The 17,092-nt window shown below is 37.9% G+C and overlaps 2 protein-coding genes across 7 annotated transcripts; one reads left to right on the forward strand and one right to left on the reverse strand.

Moving 5' to 3' along the window:
- Nucleotides 1-6,981: 6,981 nt before the first annotated feature.
- Nucleotides 6,982-10,636, forward strand: LOC126608261 (vacuolar protein sorting-associated protein 55 homolog). 4 transcript variants are annotated; one of them, XM_050276121.1, is made up of 6 exons: nt 6,982-7,098; nt 7,165-7,266; nt 8,974-9,101; nt 9,217-9,256; nt 9,999-10,080; nt 10,194-10,636. In XM_050276121.1, exons 3-6 carry the CDS (start codon nt 9,003-9,005, stop codon nt 10,387-10,389), a joined length of 417 nt encoding a protein of 138 aa, XP_050132078.1. In that variant the 5' UTR covers nt 6,982-7,098; nt 7,165-7,266; nt 8,974-9,002; the 3' UTR covers nt 10,390-10,636. The 4 variants fall into 4 exon arrangements, with proteins under 4 accessions (XP_050132078.1, XP_050132077.1, XP_050132075.1 ...); XM_050276120.1 differs by having other exon boundaries at nt 6,987-7,098; nt 7,165-7,271; XM_050276118.1 differs by having other exon boundaries at nt 7,049-7,271.
- A 94-nt stretch (nt 10,637-10,730) lies between these two features.
- LOC126608260 (iron-sulfur assembly protein IscA-like 2, mitochondrial) lies at nt 10,731-15,707 on the reverse strand. 3 transcript variants are annotated; one of them, XR_007617809.1, is made up of 5 exons: nt 15,307-15,707; nt 14,716-14,840; nt 14,508-14,616; nt 12,331-12,446; nt 10,731-10,962 (listed from the first exon to the last, which is right to left on the reverse strand). XR_007617809.1 is itself a non-coding variant. In XM_050276117.1 (4 exons), the coding sequence occupies exons 1-4, from the start codon at nt 15,499-15,501 to the stop codon at nt 12,384-12,386; spliced, it is 492 nt and encodes a 163-aa protein (XP_050132074.1). In that variant the 5' UTR covers nt 15,502-15,707; the 3' UTR covers nt 12,226-12,383. The 3 variants fall into 3 exon arrangements, 1 of the variants encoding a protein (XP_050132074.1); XR_007617810.1 differs by having other exon boundaries at nt 12,323-12,446; XM_050276117.1 differs by lacking the exon at nt 10,731-10,962 and having other exon boundaries at nt 12,226-12,446.
- Between the last annotated feature and the right edge of the window lie 1,385 nt (nt 15,708-17,092).

Raw genomic sequence — 17,092 nt, forward strand, 5'->3', positions numbered from 1 at the left:
GATCAAGACAGTGTGAAGCAAAACCAATTTATGGTGCCAACAAGAGCTTCATCAATAGAGGGCAACCACAATTCTCAAAAGCTTTACACACTCTTGATCAAGACAATGTGAAGCAAAACCAATTTATGGTGCCAACAACAAGAGCTTCATCAATGGAGGGCAACCACAATTCTCAAAAGCTTCACACACTCTTGATCAAGACAGTGTGAAGCAAAACCAATTTATGGTGCCAACAAGAGCTTCATCAAAGAAGTTCAACCACAATTCTCAAAAGCTTCACACACTCTTGATCAAGACAGTGTGAAGCAAAACCAATTTATGGTGCCAACAAGAGCTTCATCAATGGAGAGCAACCACAATTCTCAAAAGCTTCACACACTCTTGATCAAGACAATGTGAAGCAAAACCAATTTATGGTGCCAACAAAAGCTTCAACAAAGGAGTTCAACCACAATTCTCAAAAGCTTCACACATTCTTGATCAAGACAATGTGAAGCAAAACCAATTTATGATGCCAACAAAAGCTTCATCAATGGAGGGCAACTACAATTCTCAGACCTTGAAGCAAATTCAATTTATATGGTTCATCCAAACCTTCGACTACTACAAGGTGTGGCTTGCATCACAATTTCTTGCTCAATAGTGTGGAAGCAAAATTTGTATATGTTGTCTCTCTCACATTTTCAAATTTCTAGTTTCCCAAAAAAAAAAAAAAAATTGGGAAATTCAACAAAGCTTCATCAATGGAGGACAACTACAAATTCTCAAAAGCTTCACACTATCTTGATCAAGATAGTGTGAAGCAAAATCAATTCATGGTACCGAACAAAAGCTTCAACTCCAAAGCTTCACTTACAAAGCTTCAACTCCAGAGCTTCACCAACAAAACTTCAACTCCAAAGCTTCACCAACAAAAGCTTCATCAATGGAGGACAACTACAAATTCTCAAAAGCTTCACACTATCTTGATCAAGATAGTGTGAAGCAAAATCAATTCATAGTACCCAACAAAAGCTTCAACTCCAAAGCTTCACCTACAAAGCTTCAACTCGAAAGCTTCAACACAAAAGCTTCACCCACAAAAGCTTGACCTACAAAAGCTTGACCCACAAAAGCTTAACCCACAAAAGCTTAACCCACAAAAGCTTGACCTACAAAAGCTTTACCCACAAAACCTTCACCTACAAAAGCTTGACCTACAAAAGTTTCACCCACAAAACCTTCACCTACAAAAGCTTGACCCACAAAAGCTTGACCTACAAAAGCTTCACCCACAAAAGTTTTACCCACAAAACCTTCACCCACAAAAGCTTGACCCACAAAAGCTTGACCTACAAAAGCTTCACCCAAAAAAGCTTCACCTACAAAAGCTTCACCCACAAAAGCTTCACCTACAAAAGCTTCACCCATAAAAGCTTGACCCACAAAAGCTTGAACCACAAAAGCTTGACCCACAAAAGCTTGACCCACAAAAGCTTCACCTACAAAAGCTTCACAAACAAAAGCGCTTCACCCACAAAAGCTTCACCGACAAAGCTTCAACACAAAAGCTTCACCTACAAAAGCTTCACACTATCTTGATCAAGATAGTGTGAAGCAAAATCAATTCATGGTGCCCAACAAAGCTTCAACCTCAAAGCTTCACCTACAAAGCTTCAACATCAAAGCTTCACCTGCAAAGCTTAAAATATATATATATATATATTCGAAAATTCAAAATTTCGAAAATTCGAAAATTCGAAGAAAAAAATTCCAAAATTCGAAAATTAGAAAATTAGAAAATTAGAAAAAAAAAATTGCCTAGGCCTCCTCTTCTTTGGGGCCTAACAACTTTCATAACAAATATATACGAATGAGGAGTTTTGGGCTACCACTTAAAAAGGAAATGCCTCATTCGTCAACTCCCTCGACAGGAGACTTGGGGAACACCTACCATATGCTACTGCACCTTGATACTCAGAAGTCTCACGACCACTCAGTGACTTATATTTTTCAAGTCTCCAACCGAAAAGTTTTCCTCACTCGGGAAATTAAGGGAGCACTACCTCAACATACATGTTTCACTCTCAAAGCTTCAACATACAAGCTTCAACAAAAGAAAGAATTCAAAGAACTTAGTGAAGAAGGCCTTGGTGTATTAACACAATACGTTGAAAAAAAGCAAAGCTTGTTTATTGATATCTCTGATAAGTTACATATATGTACATATACATGAATCAAAATAAACAAACAAGAGGGAGCCTTCACAAAGGTTGCTCATGAGAAGTCTCAGCAGTCGGCAAAGCCCCAGAAAGAGTAGGCACCAGAGGGTGATCATTCGGAGCCTCAGTACTGAGCAGAACTCCAGAAGAAGGAGGCACCGAAGGTTGATCATTCGGAGCTTCATTACGTAGTACAGCCCTAGAAGACGAAGGCAATAAATGCCTTTGGAACAAACCCACAAACCTCTGATGATCAAGCAAAATCTGACCATCAGATTCCTGCAGCTGGTCAAGCTTCCTCTTCATGTTTGTAGCATAGTCATGTGCAAGCCTGTGCAACTGTTTATTCTCATTCTTTAGCCCTCTGATCTCCTGTTTGAGACTTATCACTCAATCGTCAATGATTCAAATTGGCGGGTTCGAGCAAATAAGCGTTGGGCCATATTATACACAGAACTTGCACACTGAACACTGAGAGCCAGATAATCCTTAACAGCCAACTCATCAGACCGTTTGGAAAGTAGTCTGTTATCTTTAGAAGTGAGAAGGTTCCTGGCCACCACCGCAGCGGTCATATCATTCTTCATCACAGAGTCCCCAACGGTAAGAGGACCAGTAAGGGATAAGAAGGATGGGTGCCATATGTTGTTTTGAGAAGGCATGGCTGCCTTTTCACCAAAGTTCAAGTCAAAACGACGGTCGGATGGGCCAGACATTCTTATAAATGATGAAGGAGAAATGAGGTGCAATAAATCTCTGAAGTAAGGGGAAAATTCCTACAAGTAATAACTCTTTGAATGTACTTCTTGTACACAATTGGTGCCCTTATAAAAGAAAGGGCAACATAGCCGTTGGTTCAAAAATCGAAGAGGCACCACTTTCCACACGCAACATCAGTTCCTCGGGTACCACAGATAACTTTGCCAAAGATCTCTGACAAAGTTTAAACACATAAATTTTGAAGGTCCAGCTACCCTACTATTACCCACAAGGGTAAAGGAACAACACCACTGCTTGATAACTAGAAAGTCCCAATGTGTGTCAACTGTGCTCCGTGGCAAGGCAGACTGGCAAAAATGCCCCACCTTTACTCATATTCGAGAAAACACTCCCAACAAGATTGCTTGCTCAAAAATCGAAGAGGCACCGCCCTCCGAATCTCGAGAGCCAAACTCCCAACAGGATTACTTTCTCAAAAATCGAAGAGACACTGCTCTCCGAATCTCAAAAGTCAGAATCCCAACAGGATTGCTTTCTCAAAAATCGAAGAGGCACCGCTTTCTGAATCTCAAGAGCCAGACTCCCAATAGGATTACGTGCTCAAAAATCGAAGAGGCACCGCCCTCCGAATCTCAAAAGCCAGACTCCCAACAGGATTACTTTCTCAAAAATCGAAGAGACACTGCTCTTTGAATCTCAAGAGTCAGGCTCCCAACAAGATTGCTTTCTCAAAAATCGAAGAAGCACTACTTTCCAAATCTCGAGAGCCAGACTCCCAACAGGATTACGTGCTCAAAAATCAAAGAGGTACCACATTCCGAATCTCAAGGGCCAGACTCCCAACAAGATTACTTTCTCAAAAATCGAAAAGACACTGCTCTCCAAATCTCGAGAGCCAGACTCCCAACAAGATTGCTTTCTCAAAAATCGAAGAGGCACAGTTCTCTGAATCTCGAGAGCCAGATCCCCGACAGGATTGCTTGTTCGAAAATCGAAAAGGCACCGCTCTTCGAACTTCGAAAGCCAGATTTCCTTGGATAAAGCTTATCTGCAATCTTCACACGCAACATCAGCTTTCCAGATACCACAGACCACTTTTTCAAAGTGTTCTGACAAAGTTAAAACACGTGAAGCTTGCAGCTCCCACTACATTGCTATGACCAAGAAGGGTAAAGGAATAGCACTACTACTTGTTGTTAGGGAAACTCCTATATATGTCGACCTCCATCCTCCACAACTAGGCAATCCTGCAAATAAAAAAAATGCTCAACTTTTCTTCACATCCTAGAGGGCACTCTCAGCAGAGTCTCTCGAAATACTCAGCTTCTTTTCCTCCAAATAATACCTCTGCAAACAAGCCACACCAGAGCAAGAGTATCTCATATCATCAAGGTTAAAAGCAAGAGTATCCCATATCATGCTTTTTCCCTGTCTTTTCCTTTGGCCTTGTTCTTACCTGCAAGACAAGGAGAAAGAAAGCAATCAGTCAGCACTTGGAATCAAGCTTCCAGTCAGGAACTGACTGCCTGGAACCCCTTGCTTGATTACTTACCTAGCATTGCTCTCGAGTACTCATCTTCAACATCTTATGCTTCCAGAGAAGATATCACATCTGCTTGAGGAAAGATAGGGCAAGTGAGAAGGATACAAGGAAGCATGTGGAGACAAGCGTAACAGAACACGTGCCGATACATCCACTACTTTGTCAACAGCAAAAGTATCCCATATCATCAGGGTCGAACGTACTCTAGCTTTGATGGACTTGTTTTGACCCTCAAATTCTTGAGTCAGCCTTATACTCTGGAGGAAACCAGAAAACCCTCCAGCCCAGTTCAAGAATAAGCCTGTGGAAAGTTACTTCTTCAAAAGAAAAAGTATCTCATATCATCTCTTCTCCATTTGCTTCTACTTATCCTTGGTGCTATTTACGACACAAGGAAAAGGAAAACAATCGACCGAAAGCCGAAGTCGAACCTCCGATCCAAGTTGCTTGCTTGGAAGTCTGATTGCTTACCTTGTCTGTTACCTCCTTCGGCAAATCTCCTAGCTCGGCGACTTGGGGGACTCCTACTATAGGGTTTTGTATCGCACTTGACCAAGCCCGAAACTACAAGTAAGCTTCAAGTGAAATTGATACATTACCTTGTGCATCTTCATCAGTTAACGATATCACCCCTGAATGGAGGAAAAGTACTTCCAGAGAAGATGCCACATCTACGTATGAGACACATAAGGCAAGTGAAAATGATACCACACTTCGGTACTTAGAAGTTTCATGATTACTCAATGGCTTGGATCTTGCAAGTCCCCAACCGAGGAGCTTCCCTCACTCGGAAACTTAGGGGAGCACTGTTTGTACCATACTTGACCAATCCCGAAACTATTGAGCACCGATCAACGTTATACCGTCAAGGACCCAGAAGAGTTTCCCTCCAACCAGGAGGCCAATCACAGCGCGACACGTGTCGACATCAGAAGCCAATCATAGCGCGACACGTGTTAACATTAGAAGCCAATCACATCACGACACGTGTCAATGTCAGAATGAAACTAGAAACTCTCTTTTATAAATAGAGATCATTCCCTCACAATATTTCCTAATGTCATTTGTACTAAATCATTCACTAGTACTCACTAAAGGAGAGCTTGAACCTATGTACCCTTCACAATTAATGGGAACTCCTCTACTCCGTGGACATAGCCAATCTGGGTGAACCACGTACATCTTGTGTTTGCTTCTCTGTCCCTATCCATTTACATACTTATCCACACTAGTGACCGAAGCAATCTAGCGAAGGTCACAAACTTAACACTTTCTGTTGTACCAAAGTTCCCACTGATTTTGTGCATCAACACTGCGCATTTGATATTTTATGTTTGAAGTAGTATTTATGTGGCAATGTGGTATGTGCAAATTTAGAGAGAAAAAAAAATTCTTAATGGGTCATAACGGATCGAGTCATTTTTACTTGTTTGTTAAGAACTCGTTAAGTTAATAGGTGTGACACGACACAACCCGTTAAGATAATATGTGTTACACGAAAATGACACAAATACAGCAAATATGGCCTATTTACCAGGCCTAAATAACATAATGACCACACAATGATAATATAAGGATGACATGATAAAAATGGTAAGCCTTTAAAGTGAAAGGCATAGTGTGTCTTATTGATTTTTTTTTGTTTTTTTTAACAAACAATATTATTTAGCCTCACAAGGCTAGGAATAATGCAGTTCAAATTCATTTTTTATAAAAATTAAATCTAAGACCTCTCACTTATAAATGAAAAAAAATAATACTATTAGACCGTAGTATTAAGTAAGGGTGGAAAAAATTCCCAAAAATCCCGAACCAAACTGAAAAAATCCGGATCCCAAACCAAAAATTTCCCAAACTGAAATTCCTGAAATTTTCGAGATGCTATCCCGAACCGATCCCGAAATTTCAGTACGGGATTCGGGATTGGCTCCTCGATGTTTCGGGAATCCCATACCGAACCAAAAATATATAATATTAATTATTATTATATATATATTTATACATATATATTATATATATTATTCTTTTATAATTGATGCTAGTAGTTTCTAATTCATGCTTTGCAACCTGGAATGCCTTACACCTTGCATATTTTTCATGTTCTGTTTGATATTCATTTGGATTTTATTATTGCTGCTACAATGACTGATGATTTTAGAAGGCTTGATTCTTTTGTCTCTTAACAGATTGCAAAAAGGGTTTAATTAATTTGAATTTTGAGACTGATAAAAACAGTTAGGCATGCCAATGTTCGATTAAATGGTAATGTGAATAAAATGACATTCCTAGTTCATGAGTGTGTTCTTGAATTATATATTTGAAGAACAATTCATAATTTCATATTTCAATTTGGGATTCCTAATTTGTCCCGAAATTCCAAAAATATTTCGAGATTTCCGAAATTTGGGATTCCCGAAAATTTGATTTGGGAATAGTCTTCAAATTCCCGTCCCGAAAATTTTCGGTTTGAGATTCGGGACACTAGTTTTGGAATGGTATCCCATACAGAACCATCCGTAGTATTAAGTTGAGAAAAATGAGAAAATGGGCATCATGCGATCCAAGACTTATTGTTGAGGTCCGAATTCTGAAGCAAAAATGAAATTGTGGAGCCCCGATCCATTTCCTGTTCGGGTAATCTTTCTCCCGTCAGCCTTCTCTAATCATCTTCTTTGTCTTCATCGTTCTTTCTTGTTCTAGAGTTAAGCTCAGCTGTCGACTCCGGACGGACTCCGAATCACCAACCAACTGTTTTCGCCGCCTTGGAATCGGATGGCTGAGCTCGATTGATTGAAGTAACAAGTAAGGTAAATTCTTCAACCTTCCTTTGTGATTGCATTTTGGTTGAAGAATTGTCATTATTTAATATGGATAATGAATATTTTGGATTAATTTAGGATTTAACTGGATAGATCAAGGAGTAGATACTCTTATTAGGAGTTAGAATCCTAACCCTAACCCTAACCCTGATTTGATGATATACATAATATGAACACACTAGATTGAGTTAATACGTATTACTTATTAAGATGTATAATTCAGGTAGTAAGAATTATTTTGTTGGAATTGTGTTTGTTCTGAATGAGATTATATAAATTTGGACTAGCGTTCATGATTAAATGATGAGAAACTGTTATACTATATATATGTATTATTAAGATTGAGGTGGTTCAGATTAGTAAGTTTGACAGGTAATACGAATAGTAATTTCGAGATATTTATGCAAGAAGCTCTGGAATTCATCTTTCATTTGATGTTGTTGGTTCTCTTTGTATTTGTATCTGACATATAAATTGCAGTAAGAAAGTCTATTTTTTTACTACATGCATTGTTCCCAACTTCAAAAGACTGGGATGTGTAGTTCCTTAGCTGCATATTAGGTCTGAACTATGTGTATTTGTATATCGTGGTCATTGATCCGGTGATCGGCAATGAGGAGCATCTTGCATTGACATATGAACTCTTTATGTATGTATATGTATGTACGAGTATGAAATAGGCACTGGACGCAGTTCTTTTGCTGTAGGTCTCTTTGGAACAAATAACATGTCTTGTAGATTTTGCAATGATTTTGCAATTATTGAACATTTACTAGGGAAGTAATAAGTCATGATAGTTGTGAAGGAAATCTCAAGCAAGAGAATTAACATCGCCGCACACACATACATGTATGCCATGCTTCAGGGTGGTTCTGTAGCTTACTCTATACTTATGTACTAACATTCAGAGATTGATGCTGATCTATGGGGAATGAGCATAGAAGGAGTGGTTTCGATTCTAGAATCTGTACATCCCAGATTACTCGAGTGAAACGAATTGAATCATCAATTTACCCATAAATCATCCTCATCCTTCCATTATCTCAATCACTGGGGTGACCTTGCAAAGAATTGCTAGGCCTAATAACAGTTCTATGGAAGTTGTCTTTAAACTATTTGGATTCTTTTCTTGCATAGGATAAATAGTTTTCATTCTGTCCATCATGTTTCAGTTTTAATATGTGTATCTATATCACCACCATTTTTCATTACTTTGTATGTATGATTTGGGAGCAGCCTCTCCATAAATGGGGGTAAGGCTAGCCGACATTCACCTCTCCCAGACCCTGCGTAAAGCGGGAGCCTTGTGCACTGGGTACGACCTTTTTTTGTATGTATGATTTGTTTGAGTGATCCTCAACTTAATAAAGAATTACACTTATTGAAAGAATGCCTGAGAAGTCAGATCAATATTAGCGGTTACTTCCTAGACCTAACAGAGTCAAAGTAGGAGACCAACAAATTATTATTTCATAGCAAACTTTAAGCATTACATGAATGCAATTTTTAATTGTTAGTTTTTTATGATGAGTCTCTTCTTCATTTTCCTTGATCATTGTGGCGTGAGTTGTATGATTTCTGAATATTTCGTGTACTTTGTTTATTTATGGACTGCTTTCTTTTATTTGCTATTGTCAATTTGCTGAGTTATGCAATCCATATATTTATTTTAAGCACCACATGATTTCAGGTGTTCCCCATCTATGCGGTAAGTACTTGATGGCAGACATAACAGTCTATATGCGTGCTTGCTTGCACACTGGAAAACTTGCTGCCTTGGCAATTTTGGTCTCTGGAGGAATTGTATTGCAAATTTTGGTGGGTAGTGCTTCTTATTGTCAATTATGCTCAATTTATGTGTATCAGTAAGCTTCTCTCCATTGTAAGGTTGATAGTCATACTAGGTTCTCATCTATCATGTTTTTCGATGCAGGCATGTGCCTTGTACAATAATTGGTGGCCAATGCTAACTGGTAGGTTTTGAACTGTTTGATGTGCTTGTAAGACGATAAGTATGACAGTACTAATAAAGATTTCAATATTTTATTCTTTAGCTCCTTTAAGAAATAATCTTTAAGGGTTCTATTCCTTTTTCCCAAAATTATTATTCCTTTAATTCCCATAACTCAAATCCATAAAATAGATCTGAATATGTTTTATTTTATATTTTAATTTTTTCATATTTGTCTTGACCTGATTAGAAACAAGAGCCTTTGAGCCTTAGGTCAGGTGGTAAAAGGATAGTGATATGGTTAGATGGTGGCTTTAAATGACATCTAGCAACATGTACGAAGATAGGTTCAGGAATAAATCAGGGTTGGATATTTCTGCTTTCTTGTATATGGTAACGGTTTCGATGATTCTGCACAGCTAACGCTTCTATTCGATTAATGGTTTAAGGTAATTAGTAATTCTGCTATATATGCAAAAGCTGTCATTAGAAATAATAGCTTTCTGAGCACTATAATGTGCGAGGAATGGAATTCCACGATCATATCATCCACTTATTTGCTGGTATCAGAGTCGTGTGTTACATGGTCATCATTGGGCTGTTCAAACATACCTTTTTTTTAATTACTAAAACAAGATAAATATTACATTTCTCAAGAATCTTAACTCCGTCTAGTGAACATCCACTGCAGGTAGGTTTTTATTTTAATGATTTGCATGAACCCATGCACGCTGATGGTGTGGTCATCTCATGATGTTTTGCAGTAATAATGTATGTGCTCCTTCCCATGCCATTGCTGTTCTTTGTGGGATCCGATTCTTCTATATTTTCAGAATCTGAAAATGGGTTTGTCTCTCTCCCCTCAACTTACATACTGAAATATGTATCGTTTAAGTCGAAAGCTGCATCAACAGTATTCGTGTTCTTAATCACTTAATAAATAGCGGATGATGAAACAGCTGGGTAAATGCAACCAAGTTCCTGACTGGAGCTTCAGCTATTGGAAGCATTGCAATCCCTGCAATCTTAAAACATGCTGGTGTTATTGGTTGGGGAGCCTTGGCAATGGAGCTCTCATCCTTTTTCGTATTTATACTGGCAATAATGTGTTACATTCGGACGATTGATGGTGATGACAGCTACAGTATCATCTGAGACATGGTTCTCCTGCAGTCCTGCCAGATTTTTGTAAAGACGTGTTATTTTCCCACAAGATGTTTCTACTTCTTGGTGAGCATTACCTCTAATATCAGCTTGATTTATAATCCGAAAACTGTCTTCCCCATTCCCTTTTTTCCTGTTTCAGTGTAATTCTTTATCCGTGTAATTGAGTGTATATTGTATTAAATATGTTCTCCGTCGTTAAGAGTTCTTCAACCCGGATTTAGGATTTCTTAACAAACACTTGGTCTAGTGGCATCGCTCTTTCTGACTAACTGCCCTTTTTGTCCAGTAGTATTATCCACTTACAAGGGAAGAGGTATAGCACTAGATCGTAATGCTAAGTGACACTTCGGTATCAGAATTAAACATGAAGTTTGAAGTACCTTCACTTCCTTACAATCAGTAACTATTGATCTATGCCGCTACACATCATCAAAATAGGCGAGATCATCGAAACCCCGCAACGTACTGTAATTTCAACTCAAGTACAAGTAATAAGTAGCATGGCCGCTAATCGAACAAATTTCAAGTCGCATGCATTCGTCTACCGTTGAGGTCAGAAAGCTGAGAAAAGTACAAGATGCCTCAATGAGATATACGTGGTAAAAATGTGTGATACATAAAAAAGATTAGGATTTTTATTACAACTGGTTCCTCAAATTTACCTTCACCATCAAGATGATCATTAAAATTGAAAATCAATTAATGTAGTTTCCGAAAATAGGTGTCGCAAATTAATGTGGTCCTTCCGTCATAATTTTGTTAAAAATTCCATTATGTACTGATGTGGCGCATAATGAGCCCCACAAGATTTACGGATTTTTATCACAAATGGTTCCTAAAATTTACTCACACTATCAAGATGGTTCTTAAATTTGAAAATTAATGAATGTTGTCCTTGAAAATAGGTGTCGCAAATCAAAATCATCATTCCACGACAATTCTGTAAAAAAAAAAATTGTTATGTGCTGATGTGGGTTTAATAATTAATTAAAAAAAGTTGTTTAAATACCTTTTTGCACAATAGAATTTTTTTCTTATAATAGAACATACTCCGAAGAGAGACCATTTCCATAAATTCTCAAAGGTACAAGGCTTAACCAAGGGTTAAGAGGGGGTTTGAAAATAGTTTTCAATCAACAATAGACACAACTTAGTTATATCTTCATTATCTCAATGGAGACCTTGCCGTTCTTTGAGTTACCAGACCACTAGGGAAGCATTGAGCAAGCTCCCCAAAATTAAGGTTGTGAGGATGTTGATCACCTAAATGTTAACGATGATGTCATAGAAGTCATTGCCAATCAGCTAAACCGTCACCAATGGTGATCTCGATCCAGGTTCAGTTCGGTGAAGAGTGTTGAAGTGCGTAAAGATGGATGTATTGAGATTTTTTTTTTATATATAATAGACAGCAAATGAGGTAGAGAAATGTAGACTGGGATCGGAGGTGATTGTAGGACTGAGCTTTTGGATTCACAATTTTTTATTAACTATTAAATTATTAAACCCATTTGTAATTTATTTTATTTAATTAGACTTATGTGATCTATTTATGTGTCACACCAGCATATAACAGAATTTTGGACAAAAAAACTACATTGATTTGGAACACTTACTTGCAGGACTATAAACCATTTTGATGTCGTTTGTCAATTTCAAGGACTATTTGTGAGAGAAAAAAGCTTATGAGACCCCCTTTATGTGCCATATCAGCACTTACGAAATTTTTAAGTATTGATTTGCGACACCTATTTTCAGGGATTACATTGATTGATTTTCAATTTCAGGGACCATCTTAGTGGTGAGGGTCAATTTTAGGGACCATTTGTGATAAACCCTTTTTATTATACAATGTACTAAAATAATCATTATTCAAAAAATCAAGTGAAAAAATTATATGTAAGCACCTATTAGGACTGACCTAATTACCTCCTCGTCTTAGCTATCTTGGAAGCCAGTGCACAAAAGCCGTCGCAAAACTATTATTTCACCATGAAAGAACTTTTACAACTGCACCCCCCGACTGCACTTGGATTTGTAGTCACCTGAACATGAAACCAGGATTCGATTAATTGTACAGGAAATCCTCGTGTGAAAGATGTGATATTATAACTGCACTTCTCTAGCGGCCTAGAGGCTATTGACTTTGATTACACTACTTCAGCATCATAAAGTTACGACCCAAAGACAGACATACAGGCAATCGCATATCATACAAGATGCTTCCTCTTGAGGCATCAGACACACTATAACCAACGAAAAGCAAATACAGAAATAAATTGCTTCCGTGGATCTTCAATCTTAATGAGTTACAACCAAATTCTAGGCTCTAGCTTTATTACTTTGCTCCATTCCACAAGACCAATATACTAATGGAACAGATGGATTTGTGCTTCAAATTCAGCAGAAGACTACTAGAGTGAGATTGCTATTTCTCCCAGTTAGACGGTAACACATTGACATCCAAACACTCATCAATAGTTCTTAGCAAAAGTAAAACTTATATAGTTAATATTTTAAAAAGAATTAACTTCGTGACATGATACCTCTTAGTATTAAAGAGTTTTTTCTGAAGAGAGCTGAACGAGTAGAATGTATAACAGGTCTACTTTGAGTACTATAATGGTGTATTTGAATGAGGGGTTTCCAAGTGCCAAGAGATTTAGGCTTCATTAGTAAGAAATGCACTATGGCACATGACATAAAGGGAAGAAATGCAGTACAGCATTACAACGGCCACTAAACATAGAATTTTCAATTCACTCCCTTCAGGTAGTCTTGGGAGCAGCCTCTCCATAAATGGGGGTAAGGCTAGCCGACATTCACCTCTCCCAGACCCTGCGTAAAGTGGGAGCCTTGTGCACTAAGTACGACCTTTTTTACTCCTTTCAGGTAGTCATTTACAAATCCCTCTAAGTGCATTGCATCTAGTCGTTTCAAATCCCTCTATCCAATGCTTTGTAGTGCATTTTTACAATTGTAGCCTAAATCCCTTGCTACTTTGGAAATCCCTCATCCAAATACACCATAAGATTCTTGTCCTACCAAATTTAGAAGCAATTCAGCAGATTTCAGACTTTAAACATCCCCATTTGTTTGACCAAACCCGTAATGGGTACACATCAAATCTAAGCAACCACACACAAGGGCATAGCCATGTTAAAGGCACCCCTGTTCTATAGCTCCTCCTAATCCCACCTGTAACATAGTCCACTCATTTAAAAGAACAAAACCGAAAAACCCAGCTTCCATATCCCAACTAAACTTACTGCAAGATTCTTCCATTCCTTATGGCTCTTCCTAATCAATTACCTCCCACTCATTCACATTCAAAAACGATCTCTCAATTCTTACAAAAGTTTCTTTATTGTAACTCCCCTCCCGAAACGAAAAGAACCCTTGTTCTCCTTGACCAGACAACACCAGTAACAACCAATATGTCGCATGACAGAAGAGCACTGCATTGCATTGTCAATTATCTCTCATTTACTGCAACCTAATTAGAAAAAAAAAATATAGGAAGTGATCCAAATGAAGGAAACACCCAAACAAGACCACTAGTGTACCACAATAATATGTTCCTTGCATGGTAAACACGCTAACTGAATTATTGGATAAATCGTCAAGGGAACCATTATGATATTTTCTAACATGACCACCAGTGTACCAAGGTGAGCCAAGACCTACACAAATATCTATAATTGTTATATTTGATACACAGAATACCATTATGCTAGATTTTTATATCTAGCACATGGTTCTTACTTATGCACCGATGCTCACCATTATATGCATCATTTAGCTAAAAGAAAATATTTCAGCAGATCTTCAATTATAACAGAATGTATTTCTAATTGTCAGAAAAGAAGACCACTGGCAGATGGTCCATACTTTTCTTATGCTCATCAAGATAGGCATAGTTAACAGAAAGAATTTCAAGCACATCTTCAATTCTTAAGAATATAATTATTGATTACTTATTCTAGTTCACATATCCCGAACCGAGAAATTACATGCGGGGTCATGTGTGTAAAATTTGATGTGCACCACGGACAAGAATATTTAAAGAATAAAGCATGAAAATGGAATGAGATAAATTGACTCACTTGGAAAGCGGAGCGAATCAGCTCCTCAACATAATCAACAGTTGCTCCTTTCACAAAATCATATGAAATATTGTCGACCACCAACTTTACTCCTTCCTTCTCAAATACTCTATTATGGAATGTATGGGTCCCCAGTTAACCAAGCACACTTAATAAGCAAAAGCGTTTTTAATCAAGAATTATTATTACAGAGATGGACTATAAATACCTGTCATCTGGGTGGTGTTTGTCGTCAAGATCAAAAACATATTGGAACCCAGAACATCCACCAGTTTCTACACTCAAACGTAGCATCTTTCCCTCTGCTTCACTGGCTTGCAGCTGTTTCATTCTCTGCAAGACAGTCGTTGAGAAACCAAGCCCAACACAATATTCGTTGAGAAACCAAGCTCAACAAAACAATTCAGGATTACAGACGCAAAATGTCATAGGTTGCATTAAACTCTCTTCACCAGAAAACAGCATATTACGAGCATGATAACCGATTCAATAAGAACGAAAAACAGATATGCTACTCAAATTATATGCTAGAATAAAACCGTTTAGCCGATTAGTCTTCGTGCATCCACTAGAAATTTTGAAGAAAAAAATTCCAATTAGCACAACCCATTTCATTTTTTTTCTAGTCTGTGTTTCTATTTTGTGATTCATTCATAAAATCATCGAAAATGGTTAGCTAAGCAACAGAATTAAAACCATTACAGATTAATAACCCAAAAATAAAAGTGGAAAATACATGCAGCCCAAATGTCAAATCGCACCGAAAAAAATAAGCGAAGGAGAGGGAGAGAGGGATTACTTGAACACAGGTATCGGTCATGTGAACGGAATCGAGGTCGAGGGCCGGAGATGGAGAAGAAGAAGAGGCTTCTTCGACAGCGGAAGAGGAAGAGGAATAGAAGAAAGAAGAGGATAGAAGCCTCTGGTTCTGCCTGATTCGAGCTGCAAAGTAGGGCGCGAGCCGGTGAAGAATCAGAGATCGCGGTGGACCCATCGCCTAATAACGGACCTGTTGGGATTTTGGACTACAAGATTTGGGCGGTTCGGGTGATCGTCGGCGAATACGGGGGTCCGGGTGGGGGACAGCGGGAGGGGCTGGCTGGGCTGTGGTCGGGATGAGGGGCAGAAGGGACACGCTGCAAGGAAAGGGAGAGGGCCTGGTGAGGGAGAGGACTTGTAAGAACGGATATAACGTCACGTGTCGCTCGTTATAATTAGTTTTTGAAATTTCTTTGTGCTCACCTCGGTAGAAATATCAAAGAAATCACTTAAATTTTGATTGAAATCGACAGATTTCGTCAATCTTTGTTATATATCGGTTAAATATTGACAAAATGTCATATGATATTGTCAAAGTTTCATTTTTAATTCTGCATTTTTTAGCAAATTTACATTATTTTTATCAAAATGGATGATATCGATATTTTCATAAATTGCATATCGCTATTTTCACCGATTTCAATACTTTAACCACTGCTTATAATAATATAAGACCTACTTTGGTGGACCCAAACCCAAATATTTAAGTCCACTAAAAGACATAATTTAAGCCTTTAAACAATGAATGTCACCCAACCATCCAAACCTAAATTTCAGGACCTAAAATGTGTTAATTGTTGTAGATGGCTTTAGCCCTATTATTTTCAGTAAGGATTTTTTTTTGTAACTTTGAGTTATATTATCGTAATTTAAGTTTACAAATGTTTAACCTAAAAATTTAAATTCCGACAAAACTTTCAAAACCGAACAAATCACACTAACCAACAACTTGAACAATAATAAAAAAACATAAATGATAGTTCATAACATAAATGATAGATCATAACATAAACTAAAAACTTGAACAATAATTGAAAACATAAAATGATAGTTCATATAAGCTAAAACTATTCACCTTTGTCCTAGTGATGGGATTCAAAAATAATCGTCGGGATAGTTTGCAACACTTGAACCTGAATCTTATGCATTATGAGTCTTCATAATTTCATCTTGCATGTCAACATAATACTTCTTCTTTCTTGGAGTATATTGGCTGAGGTTCTTGGACAGGATTGAGTCCTCATAAAAAAAAATTCTCCAACGTCATTTGCTTGTCAATGAGATCCATTTTTCTTCTTCTATCTACCTCATAGTTACCCCATTCTTTGCCTCTGAAACTTGACAATGTGATCTAAATAAGTGTGGCGCACTTGACATAGGGTGGTTGTGTCCTTCATTGAAAACTATTACACCAAACTTTTTCGGATTAGCGTCCACCCTCTTCTTGTCTTGTTTGCAACAAACAAATTATTTCCTTAACCAAGATTCACCATCACTGGACTTTGTACTACTATGATGCTCCCGAATGCTAAATCTGGTTGCAAGTGCGTAATTGTTGTAAAAAGTATACCCTTCATACAATGACTCAAATTCCATTTTCAATTTCGGTTTCAATTCATTGTCTACCGTTGGAAAAACTAATTCAACCCTCCCTGCACTAAATTGATCCCCTACATCTACATCCTTTCTTTCCACCACAATTTCTTCTATTCCTAACTCACCCCCCCCCCCCAATCGAATTACACTTCTATGTCTACCTGCTACAA

Source organism: Malus sylvestris, chromosome 16 (assembly GCF_916048215.2).
Source record: "Malus sylvestris chromosome 16, drMalSylv7.2, whole genome shotgun sequence".
Lineage (NCBI taxonomy): Eukaryota > Viridiplantae > Streptophyta > Magnoliopsida > Rosales > Rosaceae > Malus > Malus sylvestris.

Coding starts and splice junctions, on each gene's coding strand:
- LOC126608261 (XM_050276121.1), top strand. CDS start 9,003: ATGGCAGACATAACAGTCTATATGCGTGCTTGCTTGCACACTGGAAAA. Junction 9,102..9,216: donor GAATTGTATTGCAAATTTTG/GTGGGTAGTGCT, acceptor TTTTCGATGCAG/GCATGTGCCTTGTACAATAA. Junction 10,081..10,193: donor TTTTCAGAATCTGAAAATGG/GTTTGTCTCTCT, acceptor ATGATGAAACAG/CTGGGTAAATGCAACCAAGT.
- LOC126608260 (XM_050276117.1), bottom strand. CDS start 15,501: ATGGGTCCACCGCGATCTCTGATTCTTCACCGGCTCGCGCCCTACTTT. Junction 14,841..15,306: donor TGACCGATACCTGTGTTCAA/GTAATCCCTCTC, acceptor ACTGTCTTGCAG/AGAATGAAACAGCTGCAAGC. Junction 12,447..14,507: donor TGATTCGCTCCGCTTTCCAA/GTGAGTCAATTT, acceptor TTTCATGTTCAG/GTGACTACAAATCCAAGTGC.